General features: G+C 41.3%; 1 protein-coding gene across 1 annotated transcript in view; it reads left to right on the top strand.

Annotated features, from left to right (window-relative positions):
• Positions 1-50: 50 nt before the first annotated feature.
• The window catches only part of smad3a (SMAD family member 3a), a 31,922-nt gene continuing 15,466 nt past the window's right edge, over positions 51-16,506 (top strand). Inside the window, exon 1 of the mRNA XM_039795540.1 lies at positions 51-799. Within this exon, the coding sequence (XP_039651474.1) occupies positions 597-799 (203 nt within the window). The 5' untranslated portion in view covers positions 51-596. The remainder of the gene's footprint in view (positions 800-16,506) is intronic.

Genomic DNA, 16,506 nt, shown 5'->3' with positions numbered 1-16,506 from the left:
ATTTGGCCAGCTGCTCAGACTGGCCTCTCGCAGGTCTGCTGTGCAGTCTAAAAGCCTGAATTGTGACTCCCAGCAGCAGCTCCTGCATTTGCATTTGATGCAGACTTCTTGCAGACTTAAATCGAGGGGATCCAGCACCGCGGATGACTCTGAATTTATCAAAACTTTGCCGATTGGAGGTTTAAACAGCAAAGAAACACTAAGAAAGTAGCCTGTTTTCACTTCGATATTTAAACATAGTTCGAGTTAAAGGCGTAGTTTGGGTGTGAGTTGTGTTAAGTGTATTTAAAATAGCTCCGGTTTAAAGGAGTGCAGACGGGACTAGGTTTCCTGGCGGAGTAGCACTAAATTCAGAGCGCAACAGATTACCGGTGCACACTTCACCGCTGAGCTTGAGCAAGACAGTGAACTAAAACTGGAGGATTTAACTCCGAGATGCATCGGTGCGGCGTTTAATAAACAATAACAATTTATCTTTAGCTAATCGATATCGCTTTCACATCCACTGTTTGGACCGTTTAAAGAGCAGTTCCCGTGTTTTGTCCAAACCGCCGCCTGGACTTCTCGACACTGGAAGGACTTAAACTGAACCCAAGATGTCAATTTTGCCTTTCACTCCCCCCATTGTCAAAAGACTTTTGGGCTGGAAGAAGGGAGAGCAAAACGGCCAGGAGGAGAAATGGTGTGAAAAAGCAGTGAAAAGCTTGGTGAAGAAGCTCAAGAAGACGGGGCAACTAGACGAACTAGAGAAAGCCATCACCACCCAGAATATCAACACAAAATGCATCACTATACCGAGGTAAGGAGAGTTTGTGCGCTGGGTTGATGGTGACCGTAAAGTCAGCATCCTAACGTTAGCTAGCTGTGGTAGCTACGTTACTTCAGTTTAAACGTTTAATTACAGCTTTGTTACAGAAAACTCAAAGGTTGTCGCAGTCTTTAGCTAACTGTAGCGTGCACATGAATGACATCCTTACTTGACTGATAAGTTGACATTTCCACTTCCTGTCTCGTGTCAATATTTTAAACTGCTGCTTTCCTTTGCGTTAATTATACAGCAACAAGGTGGCTAATGCAATGCTTATCTGACAGTGGTCCATAAGGATAGCTAGCAAATCATCGCGTCAGTTAGCTGCCATGCCACCATATGTAACGTTACACTTCACTTTAAGTGAACTGAAAAAAATGTTCAGCAGCTTCTAGTGATACAATTGTGATGTAACTGGAGTCATGTTGTTGAAAAAGGGGATATAATCTGTGCATCACTAGCCAGCAGCCTAATGCAATGCAAAAGCACAAATGGAGTCCAAGTTATATAACTTGGCCTTAATCTGGGACGCTTTCTACTAGCGCTGTATGTGTGTTAGTGCGTAGGCGAGCCTGTGAAGCTGGGCTCTCGTGTCTCCTTAGCAGTGCATCTATACAGCCATTTGTCGACACAGTATTTTAAATAATCAACGTTGGCATTCAACATCAAATTACTGCTCGTAGTTTAAGGCATTCAGTTCAGGTAGAAGCAGTCACTTTCCTCCCTTGATGGAGGGCTGTTAAAGGTAATAGCCGGTGAGGTGCTGTTTGTAAACAAAGTCTGAGTTTTACTTATCTCAGTTCCTAAACATCATGCTAATAAAAGTAACGTGGAATTTAAGGTTTTGTCTATTTGATCACACTCCAAATTTGTGCATTGCCTTTTGTAGAGCCATAATATGACAGCATCCTACACTCAGTTGCCAGTTTTTTAGCACACCTAGCTGTGTCCATCCCAAGTACACTATACGGTATCAGTGAGGGTACAACTCAAGTCAATAAATCGATTTGTTGATCGGCAAAAAAAATTGTTGGGAATTTTATATAATTATTATTTTGGTAATTGATTCATGTTAACATCTTTTCTAATGTTGGTAAACTAAATATATTGTGGCTTTGGACACAATATATTTTAATACTGCATCTTGCTTTTGTGTGTGTGTGTGTGTGTGTGTGTGTGAGTGAGTGAGTGTGTGAGTGAGTGAGTGAGGCATTATGAGGCAACTATATTCTGGCATCAAGACCAAACAATTAGTTGATAAATTGTGGAAATAATTGGCAGATGAATCCCTACCCTAAATTATTGTAGTCTTAAGACCTCCCACTATAGTGCAAAAGAATTCAACAGCCCCACAATCTACAGCAGGGGTGTCAAACTCAATTTTGCTAAGGGCCATATTGGAAAAAGAGAATCACATCAAGGGCCAGACATGTAAAGTTTATTGAAATGCTTTTATTTAATTGAAAAAGTCAAATATCTTTGACTGTATTATTGCACGTCTCATATAGTCTTCTCACTTACAGTTTTGTCCACATAAAGCCCTGAAAAAGTCAGCAAAAATGTTCCAAAGCCATCCTAGAATTTAGCAAATCAAGCATAACAGTGATTACATTTTCTAAGTAGGCTACCACCCAGCCGACTCACAACAAGCTCTTTCACAGCCGGAATATGCAAACTCTCTGATTCTGGGGGAATTTCTGAGTCTCAAAGTCGGCAAATTTGCCAAATTCTGCTTTGAGAGTCACATAATTGCAAGTTGAAAAACCGTTTGCCATGTTTTTGGTTTTGCGCACAACTAGGCGGGCCAAAATTGATTGTGAACCTAAATTGATATGCGGGCCGGATCAGAATTTGCGAGGGGCCGGATTTGGCCCGCGGGCCTTGAGTTTGACACGTGATCTACAGTCTCCAAGTTATAATAAAGTTAAATCAACAGTTCTCTTCAACAGTTTCAACAAAAACTCAACATTATAAGCTTCATGAAAGTAGAATTTATTTCATGGCTGTCATATTAGGGCACATTAGTTTCAGTCAGGTGTAACTCAAACTGGCAACAGAGTGTATGTTCACAGTGATTTTGTTTTTAAGTCTCTAATATTTAAGTGAAGAACAAATGAAGGCCTCCAACATTTGCTTGAGTCTACAAGATCTCACTTGCATGTGTGGGTAATTTAGATTAAAAAGCATACCGTGTGTCAGATTAAAATTGAACCCCACGCAGAACACTCCCACATTCTTTATTGCCACAAGTGTGCATATCACAGCTTGCTCAGGCCTTGGCCAGCATTCAGACTTAAGCCTACCCGGAAAGTTAAATAATGTTTGTCATGATCCAGGTTTCATATGTCCCACCACTAATGCAGAAGGGAAGAGGCAGAGTGCATTAAGATGACCCCAGATCAGATCTGACTGTCAGTGTGGGCTAACAGTGTCCCTGGAGAGCTGCTGTTTCTATTAATTCCCCTACGTTCTGGCTCGCTGACAGCAGCTGCCTGCGTGTTAAGGCCTGTCCATGAGGAGGTCAGCTCCTATCTCTCTGACACATGTACTCCCTAATGAGGCTCATCGTCGCTACCCCTCTTGATGACGGTTTTCCGTGATGCTGAGTGCTGAAGGAAGCCAGCACTGTGCATTGATTGAGTCAATAGCTGCATCAGGTGGTGGATTAGCAGATCAAGTATCTGTTGGGGGAATGTAAGGTAGGGTTATCATTATTGAAAAGAGTGAAAACGGGTGATTTACTCATCACAGCTGATTCAGATATCATTTCTTAGAATGCCAAAACCCAGAAGCTGCTTTTGAAGTCTCAAGGCTAATGTTTTCCAGTTGTGTCAAACAAAGTTAAGGATTTTTACAGGTTTTGTCCAAGCAGCTCCTTTGTGTAATTTTTGTCTGTCAAACTTACCTTGCCAAGTGGCAAAAATGAGATGTTTTGGAGATTTGGGAAAGCCAGCTGTCAAATTTTAAAGGGCTGTGACCTGCCAGAGGACATTTTTAAAACAACATGACAGTCTGGTTAGAAGCCATGGTATCACAACTTGGGTAGTTTGGTCCAGACAGAGTTATTTTTGGGTGTGGGTGGTGTGCGGTTGGTTAAGTGGGCTGTGTGTGTGTGTGTGTGTCCCAACATGTTTACACTGGAGATAAAGCCTGCATCCCATGAAAAAAACATTAGTCACACAGTCACTTTGTTTTAAATACCCATTTGAAGTTGGAAAAGTTAGCTTTACAGTATAAAGTATTAGACTTTGCCTGTCACTTGGGCAGGGCTACTGCTTTACTTGCCTTTAGGCCACTGTGGTTTTCACAATCAGATGTTGTCAATTTTTTTAGGAGCAGTAAGCTAAGTGAATGCTGGGGCTCCTGTCCAATCCTTAGTCACTCAACAACGAGCAATTGTGGCATTGTGGTGTGACCTACCGTCCCTCCCCTCTTTTCTCTCTTTTCTCTCTTTTACTCATCACAGCTGATTCAGATATCATTTCTTAGAATGCCAAAACCCAGAAGCTGCTTTTGAAGTCTCAAGGCTAATGTTTTCCAGTTGTGTCAAACAAAGTTAAGGATTTTTACAGGTTTTGTCCAAGCAGCTCCTTTGTGTAATTTTTGTCTGTCAAACTTACCTTGCCAAGTGGCAAAAATGAGATGTTTTGGAGATTTGGGAAAGCCAGCTGTCAAATTTTAAAGGGCTGTGACCTGCCAGAGGACATTTTTAAAACAACATGACAGTCTGGTTAGAAGCCATGGTATCACAACTTGGGTAGTTTGGTCCAGACAGAGTTATTTTTGGGTGTGGGTGGTGTGCGGTTGGTTAAGTGGGCTGTGTGTGTGTGTGTGTGTCCCAACATGTTTACACTGGAGATAAAGCCTGCATCCCATGAAAAAAACATTAGTCACACAGTCACTTTGTTTTAAATACCCATTTGAAGTTGGAAAAGTTAAGCTTTTACAGTATAAAGTATTAGACTTTGCCTGTCACTTGGGCAGGGCTACTGCTTTACTTGCCTTTAGGCCACTGTGGTTTTCACAATCAGATGTTGTCAATTTTTTTAGGAGCAGTAAGCTAAGTGAATGCTGGGGCTCCTGTCCAATCCTTAGTCACTCAACAACGAGCAATTGTGGCATTGTGGTGTGACCTACCGTCCCTCCCTCTTTTTCTCTCTTTCTTCTTTTAAAACCCTCTCTTCCTATGAGCTGTAAACTAGGGTTAGTCACAAACATTGGTGTGTAAAATGCGTCAGACCGGTAGAGGGTTGGATATGCAGGGTACAAAATTAGCACGATCCACCAGCCAAAATCTGGTAAAATGTGCATGTGGCTGGTAGATTTGATTCACTCACCAGCCACAAAAAACAATGGTACTCTATTGAGTGGCTGGTAAAATGTGAACATTCACTAGCCTTTTGGCTGGTGGATAAAAAAAAGTAAATTTAGCACCCTGGTTGGATGTGAAGTGTGGTAGCCTGCGCTGCTTGAAGGTGAAAGGATGACTAACTAATTTAATTTCCCTCTGTTGTTTAAAGGGAATCTGTGTATTTATAAACAGAAGCCAAGTCTGTTTCAGTTATACCTGTGGGTTGGTTAATATCTCAGGAGGTTTTACTGTAGCTTCCAAATACCTAAATATTCCAAAGCCCTCCAAGTGGCCATAGAAATTGTGACCGTTGTCCGTCTCTTGAGCAAAGTAGAAAATGGCCACAAAGTCAGAGGTAGAAGGAGGAGGTCAAACTAGTTGGATGGGTCAACAAAACATCATACTTTTGCACAAAAGTCTGCTTTTTGGTTCCTGTTTTCTACTGACAGTCATTGTTAGTTTCTTTTAGCGATGGCTGTGTTTGTTACCTAACCTTAACCAAGATGACAAAGGTCCGTAACCTTAAAGGAGAATTCCGGTCGATTTCAACACGTAGCTCTGTTGTTTGTAAATGTGGAGTGCTGTCAGTAGCGAGAAAAACGAAAACAATCGGTGTTGCCTACACCGTGTTATCCTCCTGCTAGCGTTAGCACCCAGGCGGTTGAAACGGGGCAGGTTTTAAACGTGCTTTTAGCCTCTTAACATGTTCGAGATGTCATTACAAGTGCCTAGCCATGTGAAGTGATTCCTTCCGAGTGAACGCAGTGAATCTGACTGTAGTAGATGTGAAAGAAATGCATAAAAGTTGTGCTCATTCAGCTCTGTTTAGTTCCGGTGTTGAGACAGCAAGACGAGTGCTTAGGGACCGTCTACAAAGTACAACACCGAAAAGATATACAATCGACCGGAATTCTCCTTTTAAGGAAGTAGTTATTTTAACCCTAAACACAATGTTTCCCTAACATTAACCAATAAGGTTTTATTCCTGCAAAAGTGATGCAATTATTGTCACATTATTTAACTTTTTGTGTGTATGTAATTAACAACTATTTTCCATTATCATATTTTGAGAAGCTGAAACTAACAAGTGTTTAACAATACATTACTTCAATAAATTATTCTCAAGGTTGTTGTCGGTACATTTTCTGCCGTTCAATTTATCAATAGTTTTGGCTAGGGCTGCTCGATTATGGAAAAAATATATATACTCACAATTATTTTGGTCAATATTGAAATTACGATAATTTAACACGATTACTTGTTGAGTTCTGGAAAGATGTTGCAATTATTGAACTTGAAAAAAAAACAGTGGAAAAAGTTAAATAAATCAACAGTAAAAAAAACACAACTGTGAAATTTGCCTATTTAAACTTTATTTTTTCATTCAGAACACAAGAGAAGGTAAGAGTTTACTTGCAAAACGTAATATGCTAAATAATTGTTTTTCTCGACTATTCTTTTTTTCGTTTTTGTGATTATTGGGAGCCAAAATCATAATCACGATTAAATTTTGATTAATTGCACAGCCCTAGTTTTGGCACTTAAATTGTGCAAACTAAGCATGAGCTACTAGGAAGCAGTACATGCTGTAAAGCCTTGATCGTGGACATCACAATGCAGTGGTGGCCTAAAGGTTAGAGAAGAGAGCTTGTGACCGGGAGTTCGTTGGTTCAGGGTAAAATCAGGGTAAAATCTGGGTGGGGAAAGTGAAAGAGCAGCGCTTGTCCCTCCCTCATTACCACCACTGAGGTGCCCTTGAGCAAGGCCCTTAACCTCCAACTGCTCCGGTGGAGCTGCTCAGTGGCCACCAGATCAGACTGTGGTTGTACAGCTTCCAGGTATGAAAGTGCAACTGTGTGAATGTGATCAGGGCATTCCTGCTAAAGAGAGGCTGCCTCTCAGTGAACCTTCCCTGAATAAATAAAAAGGTAAAAAGTGTCAGACTTGACTCTGAAGACAGAATTGCACAAGCCACACTACTGTTGTACCAACAGATGGAAATTAGTCCGACATTGAAATTATGAGGAGATCGGTTAACAGTCTCTCAATAACTTGTTGCATTGTCTAGTCTTGCGTGCCAAATGGCAATTATTACACAGACATTGTGTACCTATCTGTAACGGTTATGTCATGTTTGAACAGAGAACTGTGTATGGAAGCCAGTCCTTAGCAGAAAAGAAACGCATAATGTTACAGATTTCATGCCTAACAGTAGTTTTAACAGTTAATAGGTTTAGATAGAGTTACAAAGCAGCAAAATTATGTAGGATTCCAATAGCATTTTAATGGGGGAACACTGGTGGTATATTAAAAGAAATTATTCAAGATGTGGGTTCTATGTTATGTTTTTTTCATAGAGCCTGGGGGAGTGGATTCCTCAATCCTACCTACCTTAACTTAGTCTGGGTTTTGGCCAGTGCTGGGGAGTGCTTTCGTCTTGTCGACACACATCCCTGCTGGCAGCGAGACTTCAGACTGATTCACACTGCTGCATGTCAGGGCAGGAGGGAGGGAGTGAAGGAATCCCAAGGACAGAAATAAAAGATAGCGTTAACCAAGAAAGACAGGGAAAAGAAAGAATACGGACTAAGAATGAAAAACTAGGCTGCATCCTTTTAGAAAGAGGAGGACAGGGAGCCCATTACCCTTTCCACATACAAACGTCACTATTCGCAGGACGATACACAGGTGTTCTTAACAGGGTTTTTGAGATTCATGGGGGACTTGGTATAAGCTTAGAGGATTCCTTTTATTGATTTAGTCAGCCTATGAAAAGGTTTGTGCCAAAACAGGTGCTCCACAATAATGTAGAGGTCTTTTCTTTATCCACAACCGCACAATTTATGACTGAAAGAGCTAGAAGTCAAAACCAATAGATTTACTTTAGCGATCAAATATTAGTCTTGTGATAATCCTCTAATTATCAAAACCTGTGGTTACCATTTTGATTCAAGATGTAGTCTTGTTTTACTTTGGACTATTTCTTGATCAAATACCGATAGTTCTGATAAAAATAAAAAATTGTGCCAGTGTTAGACTATTTTGTAGAAAAATGTCTTTTCTTTTCTCAAAGAATGGTTTTGAAAGAAGTATCATATTGTTCCATTTCCCAGCCCTACCAGGTGAACATATCAACATACAAGTGCATGTCTTTATCAGTTAAGTGCTCTGATAGAGGGACAGAATGAATTATGTAAGATATAAAGGGAAATACAAAGGGATGGAGTGGAGTTGGGGATTCCCAGTGTTGTGTCTGGTGCTGCAGGGGGGGGGGGCTGTCATCACAGTGGTAGAGTGTGATTTAATTAGGGAGGATGGCGCATGAATGATAGACATAGGAAGACAGATTAAAAACAGTGAAAGCAACAGAGATGAGAAATTTGAGGGGATCAGAATGTGAAAGAGAAAGGTAAACCAGAAAGCCAAGAGTTTAGATGAAGGAAGAGAAGGAGACAGAATATTTGGCAAGAGGCACGGTGTTGGATTCTCAAGCTTATCAGAAGGAGACTGTGGTTACTGTGGTTGGCATGCAAAAAACGAAACACGCTAATAGCCTAGGTAGAACTGGTTTGTTTTCCAGCTAGACAGCAGTTCACCATCAAAAGACCAGTGTCTGCGTGTGTATGGATGACGAACTACACACATACATACACAAGCTACTGTGTCAAGAAGATATCGTATGTACCTGCTCTGCTTCACACTCCACCGGCTTGAATGCCGCACATCGACGATATGGGGTCGTGATATAATTCAGGTCGATAAAGCTGATTAACTTTGGACATATTTTGCTTGATATGGATAGATCTAACCGCTTGTCACACAGCAGAAATACACCCCAAAAATCTTTTGCCAACCACCAAAAAACATTAATAAAAGAAGAAGTTTTTGGCTTGCACGTCAGTGCACACCCATTTCCTATGCAGAGCATTGCTTGAGTTATTGGTGGTGAAGAAAATGGAAGTAATGAGTGGAACCGAGGGGCATGGGCACCAAAGCTACGGTGAAAGTGAACTTGCCTTATCCTCCAAAGCTGAGGAAATTGTTGACAAAAAAGGCAACACACAACGTCAATTTTAAGGAAGTGGTGTGGCTATCTCAAAAGTAACGAAGTGCAGATTAACACGGTGTGCAATATATGCCGTCGGTCGGTGTCGACCAAGAAGGGAAACTCAACCAATCTTTTCTATCTCTTGAAAAGGTACCAGCCCAGCCACCACACCGAGAGTTTGAAAATGCTGGCCCATGTTAACGTTAGTCTGCCCACACGTTTTGTCCAACGTCCTAGTCCTAGCAGCGCTAGCGTGGCTGAAAAACAACAATCAGTCGTGTGGTCTTTTGCTACCATTGCCCCATATGATAAGTGAATGTGGTAGTAGTCACAGCTTTTAATTAATTTTTGCATTTACATTACTAACTTGTACTGTTTTGTTTTTGCAGATAAAGCATGTTTGCAAAGTTAAATATTTCCATTTAGATGTTATTCAATATATTCTTTTATCCCAAAATATATTCTAAACCAAGCCATGGTGGCACAGTTACATGTTACATTATGTTATTCTATTTTTTATGTTAATAAACTATATTCTAAGTTTAACTAATGAACCATCTGGTTTCTTCAGGTTTCAGTCCTTATTAGGATACTCTCCAAACTGGCAGCATTATCAAATTTTATATCGTGATAAATATCGATATTGATCAATATGGAAAAAAAATGTTGATCATATTTTTTGCCATATTTTTTGCCAGCCCTACCGCACATACAGTATGCACAACCAGTCCTACACATCCTGTCATTTAGTATAGTAGAGGTCTGCATCCTGTCTTTATCAGTGCATATTGTTTGTCTGAATTGTATGTGTTAATGCTAGTGATTTTTATATTGCAATATGTCTCTTGAATCAGATGTTAGTCATCATATGTGACGCATGCTGTTGTTTGTTACTGTGGTCAAAGTTGGTAGCCATTTTTTATTTTTTGTCACTGAGAAGCCAAAGACCGAGTGCGATGATGATTATGATACAATCACAGAGATGTAACATTAAGCAACACCTACTCAGATTACATCTAGGTTTGGGTGTAATTTTAGATTGAAATTTGAAGTTAAACCAAAGCTTAATTTCATAAAACTAATAGTAAACACTGTCATGACATGTAGTTTCATCTCCTTTAGTCTTGATCAACCATTTCCAGTGTGTTGTCGTTGTCTAATTCGTTCTCTTTGGGAAAAAAACAACAAACTTTGAGCTAGCAAGCTACACGCGGAAAATGGCAAGTTTTGAAGAAAATTTGGTTCATGCAACAAGGCAGGCCTGCATGGTTCTTTCGGGGAATGATTGTAAAGATTTACAAAGAATGTGTTTATGGCCTTTACTCTCTTAACTGGGACGTTTTGGAACCGATGGCGGGGATTTGCTATGGACGAAGTAGACACGGCGATACACTGGTAAAAGCAAATTACGTCTAACCATGTATCCAGCTAATTTAAATAGCTCATGTTACTGTATTGTGTGAACAGTTAACTTCATGTAATATTGTACAGGGCTTGACATTAACTTTTTGAGGCACTTGTCCTTCGGACAAGTACATTTACATTTCACTTGTCCATGCACAAAAGTCACTTGTCCGGGTAAAGAGTCATCATTTTATAAAAAAAAATTGTTTTGCTAATGCAGAATTCGAACAAACCGTTGAAAGCATCCAAACACTATCAGCATTAATACAATTCAGTTGAAACAGTAGAAACAAACGTGCCCCAACAATAGATTTCCCATTCAACAAGAAAAAAGGATCTCCAGACTCCAGAATACAAAGTAATATGTTGCACGCCGGTGTGCAGAAGTCAATATATTGAGATTCTAAGTCAGTATTTTAAAGTTTGTCATTACTTTCAGATTCCCAGTCAATATTCTAAGTTACTAAATCTGTATATAGAGATACTAAGTCAATATTTTGGGATAAGTCAATATATTGAGATACTAAGTCAATATTTTACATTTTCTCATTACTTTGAGATTCTGAGATACTAAGTCAATATTTTTACCAGACGTAGTGGTGACTTAAACTTGAACTTATACTATATCTAAAATAATTTTGTAGACATAACAATGGATTTTGCCACTTAATGTTGGTGTTAACTATTTTTTTTTTTATACAATTTCACTAATTTCTACCCAGCAGAGGCTGATTTAGAGATCCTTTAAAAGCTGTAGCTACTTTACAGTTGATTATTACCTGATATTTAATCAGCATGTTATTTATTTATTTGTTTCAAAAAGGAGCACAAAAAAACGACATTATAGAACGGCAAAAACGACCACTGGATTGGAAAAGGGTATTTTACAACAGCTTTGAATGCAGCACGAGTATGGTGAGGCCAATTTCAAGTGAACGCAACATCTGTGTTTTTCCGACAACAGCAGCTACAACGTCATACGTTCCTCTCCAGTGAAATACAGACAGACACACTTTTACACCGTTTAGCTGTCAGCATTTTAACCGTGTTTACTCCAATGGTTTACTCTAGCTGCTAGTTATCCGTAGGTTAACGTTACTTGCTGCCAAGTGTAATGTTAACTAGCGTGACATGCGGCGATGTTTAGGTTCCCTCGTCCGTTTTCGGAGCATCAGAGAGAAGCGCTGGCATTTCAGTGGCACCGAAATTTGCGTTGCAATTCGGTCCGGTAGATAACGGTCATTAAGGCACCGGTGCCGTATTAGCATCGGGTCTCTCGTTTTCTGTCAACGATGTGGCGAGGAGGTAACGTTAAGGCGGAGTTAGCAAGCTAACATGAGCTAACTAACACCGGCAGGTTCGCCGTGCTTTCATGCTGCATCGCTTACAGAGAACGAGCTGAACAGCGGGCTGGGTCTAACGTAGCGGCGCCGCTGACCACTACCGCTATCCCGCTGCCCCGGATTGCGGGGGGGAAAAATGTATCGTTTCAAATCGGTAACATAGACGTAATGAGTGGCACATAACGTGAACTTACATGGCATTTTATTTTGTTTGAGTTTTAACTTGTCCAGTGGGACAAGTAAATTTCTCTTCCACTTGCCCTACAAAAAATCCACTTGTCCCGGACAAGCGGACAAGCCTTAATGTCGAGCCCTGATTGTATGTGGCGTTTTCTTTTGTTCCACCAAAACAAGTTCCTTCCCGAGACTATTTTTCAGAGGCACCGTCTCTGCGAGCTGAGCTTAGCGCCGCCCAAGACGATTGTGATTGGTTAAAAGAAATGCAAACAACCCAGAGCGTATTTTTCTCCTATCCTGGAATGTGTGGAGGAGCCAGACCTTAGATAGGTCTAACAATAGTTATCATAGCCAGCATATTGTTTACACAGTGAAAATTATATGTAGATTATTTTATGGCCACAATTACATCATTACTTTATTGTTTTCTTTATCATATTCAGCAAATTATCACATTTTAAAAAGTTGGAGCATCGCCTTATCTCTCGCTCCGGTAATTCTCACAACATGAGTTCGAAGCATGTCCAAGCCCGACCCAGGCGCCCACCCTCCCTCCATGCCGCCAGTGGGCGTCATCCGGCTAACTTTTTGCGGCCATGTAACGAGGAGCTTGGAGCACTGGCATTAAATACATTGGATAAATACAGCGCAGTGGGGGGAATGAACAGCTCGTTAAGGAGGAGTGGAAATTCTTGTCTCTCCACTCTGCTCACATGCATTGGGCAGGCACAGACAGAGAGGCTACCGAACACTGTTTATTGACAGTAACACGCTTGCAAGAATGGAAAAACAACAAAGAGCGAGCCTTAATCCACTGTCAAAAACTTTCTGATTAAATTTCAATCGATAGACCAATAGATTAATGTTACAGCTCTGGGTTATTTAGAAAAAAGAAAGATACACTGCCTCTCTTTTTTTTTTTTTTTAACATCCTACTACAACCTTAGAATCAATACACTTTGGTATTTGAGAGATCCTTGCTGATTCATTCCTTGCTGTTTTCTCTTACCGTTATCTTCATTATTCTTTCAGTGTGGTCTACCATCTCCTTTTTACTCTCTCTCTCTCTCTCTCTCTCTCTCTCCTCTCTCTCTCTCTCTCTCTCTCTTCTCTCTCTCTCTCTCACACACTCAGGTAGCTTTCATGTCAAGTATCACACCTGAGTCATTTGAGACAGCATTGTTCGACAGGGACGTGATACAAGACAGGTCACAGAGAGTTTATGTGTGTTGTCTGTCTGTGTTTGGTTGGCTGCTCTGATGAAGGTAATAAGTTCCCCCAACAGTTGGGTTCAGGATTTCTGCCGCTGTTTATTTTCCTTCATAGAAAGTGGATAGTGCTGCACTGAGGCCCAATCCCATTTCATATTTTGTCCTATACCCCTCATCTCTGAGTGGCCCTCGGGCTAGGTGGTAGGGGCAAGGCGTGTATTGGGATTGAAGACTGAATGGGCAGTGGCCGCATACAATCCGATGGTTGATAATGACATTGTGCTGGCTGTGACCTCCGGGGACTTGGTTCTGTGTGTGTGTGTGTGTGTGTGTGTGTGTGTGTGTGTCTGTGCGGTTAGTCAGCTCAGAGAATGCTCTTTCTGCCTGCCGGGGCCTTGAGAAGGGCGTTGGCTGCTGTTTGGTTTTCTGCTTGCTCTGGGGGTGGAGGGGGTTAGAGAGACAGCTCTGCCTTGACTTGGCCTTCTCACTATCTGCGGGGAAGTACACGTGCACAGCGCAGAAACACACACACACACACAAACACACACACACGCACAGACACTTTCACCAGACAACAAGCCTGTCTTTGTGCTCCACTGGCCACTAACACCACCACTGCTGCTGCTACCACGGAATGCCGGACTACAGCTGGATATGTGTGGAAAAACAACTTGACGCAAAGGGGCAGGGGTTTAAAAGGGTGGGGGGATTACTTTTAAGCTACGAGTACAAGTGAATGTCTTAAAATACAGAAAGGGCAATTAATGGATGAGAAGGTTGAGAAAAGTCATTGGATGTTGTTGAAGATGTTGTTGAAGTTAAACAGCGTACTTCACTAAATATACCATTGTGGTCCAAGACTCACTAAAAGGGACATAGACACGAATCATAGTGGGACTCTGGTTGTAAAAAAAAAAAACATCTGTTGTTGATCAATTATTCTGTTAGGTTGTCCTAAACATCCTTCTTCCTCTCTGCTCTTAAGGCCTCAAGGACCTTGTCCCTCATGATTTGTGGAGTATTTCACTGTTGTAGTGTACCCTGTGATCACAAGCTACAGAAAAATGATTGTGATTGAGTAAGTAACGTTAGTTCAGCCAGGAGCTCTCGTTCTAGATTTAACTATTAATTGCAACAAATGGAAACACAGTTACGCTTGGTGCTGATGGCTCCGCTCTTTATAATGCGCCCTGGACCAGCCAAGCAGCATGCTAAGCTGAAACGGGGAGCACCATACACAAACCCGGGTAAAAAGGAGTGAGCCAAAAGAAAGCCATTGACAACCATTTTAAACTTTGAGTCATGTTAGGACTAGGAATAAGAAAGGCGGAGGCTGGGGTGGTGGAGCAAAGCGGGTGAAGCAGCGTCATTGTAGCAGGGATGCGTGAGGAATGAGTCCCATTTTAAAGGACCGCCTTGATGTGAGAATGGCTGTGGTTGGTGTGTGTCTGATAGGAATGATAATTCAATCAGCGAGCATATGACTTCCGTGTCCTGCACGTATAGCAGCCTAAAAGGGCTTTTGAAGCAGTTCTTTTTCATGTGAAAGGATATATTATATGTTGTTGATTACATTTGTACTAATTCAAATATAGTGTAATGAAGGGATTAATGACCTTCACGGCCCAGAATGTTCCTACCTATATATATTCACAACGTCCCAACTTCTAGGTTGTGAGGCTTTAGTGATGTTTAAGGCCCTGACACACCAACCCGATTATCGGCCGTCGGACAGTCTGGCGAGGTCGGTGACTCGAGTCTGTTCGGTGAGTTCTGTGCCGTCGTCAGTCGGAGGAGCCGTCGGCCTTCATTTGGGCCGATTTGACATGTTGAATCGGAAGGCGGGCAGTCTGACTCAATGGCCAATCTGATTGGTGGAGCACTAACCTGGAAATGACGAGCGGGATGAGCCTGACTAACGCCTCTCAAAATCTGACGAAAATCTTTTAAACTGACCTTTGTCGATCTGAAATTAAGACAGATTCAGCAACTGCATGGCCTATTTCTCGCTTAAAATGTTTTCAGAAACCCGTTTCGGTGAACTATCTTCGTAAAATATGAGATCGTGTTCGTTTGTCAATGTGTGTTAGCCCTGTAGCTATCAGTTCACAATTGCATTTGTAGTATTGTTTACTTATTCTTTCATCAGATAGCTCCTAATTATTTATCCTATTGAAATCCAAATGTTGCCATTTAAAGGCTAGTCCTTGTATTCGGCCTATGTTTAGACAACATTTAACATTGAAGAACTTAAACTTCTTTTTTTTTTTTATTGAGACATTTCAAACAATCCTGAGTCCTTGTCATGGGTGTACTCTACCTCCCTCCCAGGGCATGTTGGGATAGACTCCAGGCCCCCACAATGCTGTTAAGATGAGCAGTGAAGAAAAGGATGGATGGATGGATAGATGGATGACAAATATCCTCTACTGTGTAGCATAGCAATTGAGAGAAACGTTTATGCTTGTCCATAGAAAGTTATCTGTTAAGAATAGAAACTTTTTGCTGATCTGTCAACAGCAGTGTACTTTTCTCTCAGTATTCAGCATTCTCAGTATGAGGATGTTCTCCTTTTTGTTTTATTTTCTTACATTGGACAGTAACCTCTAGCCACATCTGAGCTCACATAGCTTCATTATTTTGGTCTATATTTCAGATCTTTGACCGTCAGCTCAGAAAATAATCAATCAACAATCAACCACTGACGTAAGCTGTGGGACTGACGCGGTTAACATTTGTTGGCCAAAGTCACTGAGCAAACAACCTTAAAAGAATGCCGTTTTTGAAATCCCTCTCAATGCTCAAACGTACTAGCCTGACAAGCCAGACCCACATCAAGATGTTGGGTCTGGGAACTCACCATTGACAGGGCTCAATCCGAGGGGCGGGATAAACGGTTGTCTTTCAAATTCCCTCTGCACGTAATAGGATAGCGCTACAACCAGGCAGAGCAACGAAGAAGGTAGCGGAGCTAGTTGATAGATTCAACTTTTGCCGTATCCGGTCGGCAAAACTCCGAACACATCTTCCTTTTTTAAGAATGATTTCAGTGCCGGTCTTTGTTCTTTTCTCAAAGAAAAGCTTAACTCCAAGTCTTCCAGAGGGCCGCTGTTCCCAGCAGCAGCAGCCATAAGCCCGCCCACCGACTTTATACACGATGTGAT

Source organism: Perca fluviatilis, chromosome 3, assembly GCF_010015445.1.
Source record: "Perca fluviatilis chromosome 3, GENO_Pfluv_1.0, whole genome shotgun sequence".
NCBI lineage: Eukaryota > Metazoa > Chordata > Actinopteri > Perciformes > Percidae > Perca > Perca fluviatilis.
This window is presented reverse-complemented; position numbering and strand designations above follow the sequence as displayed.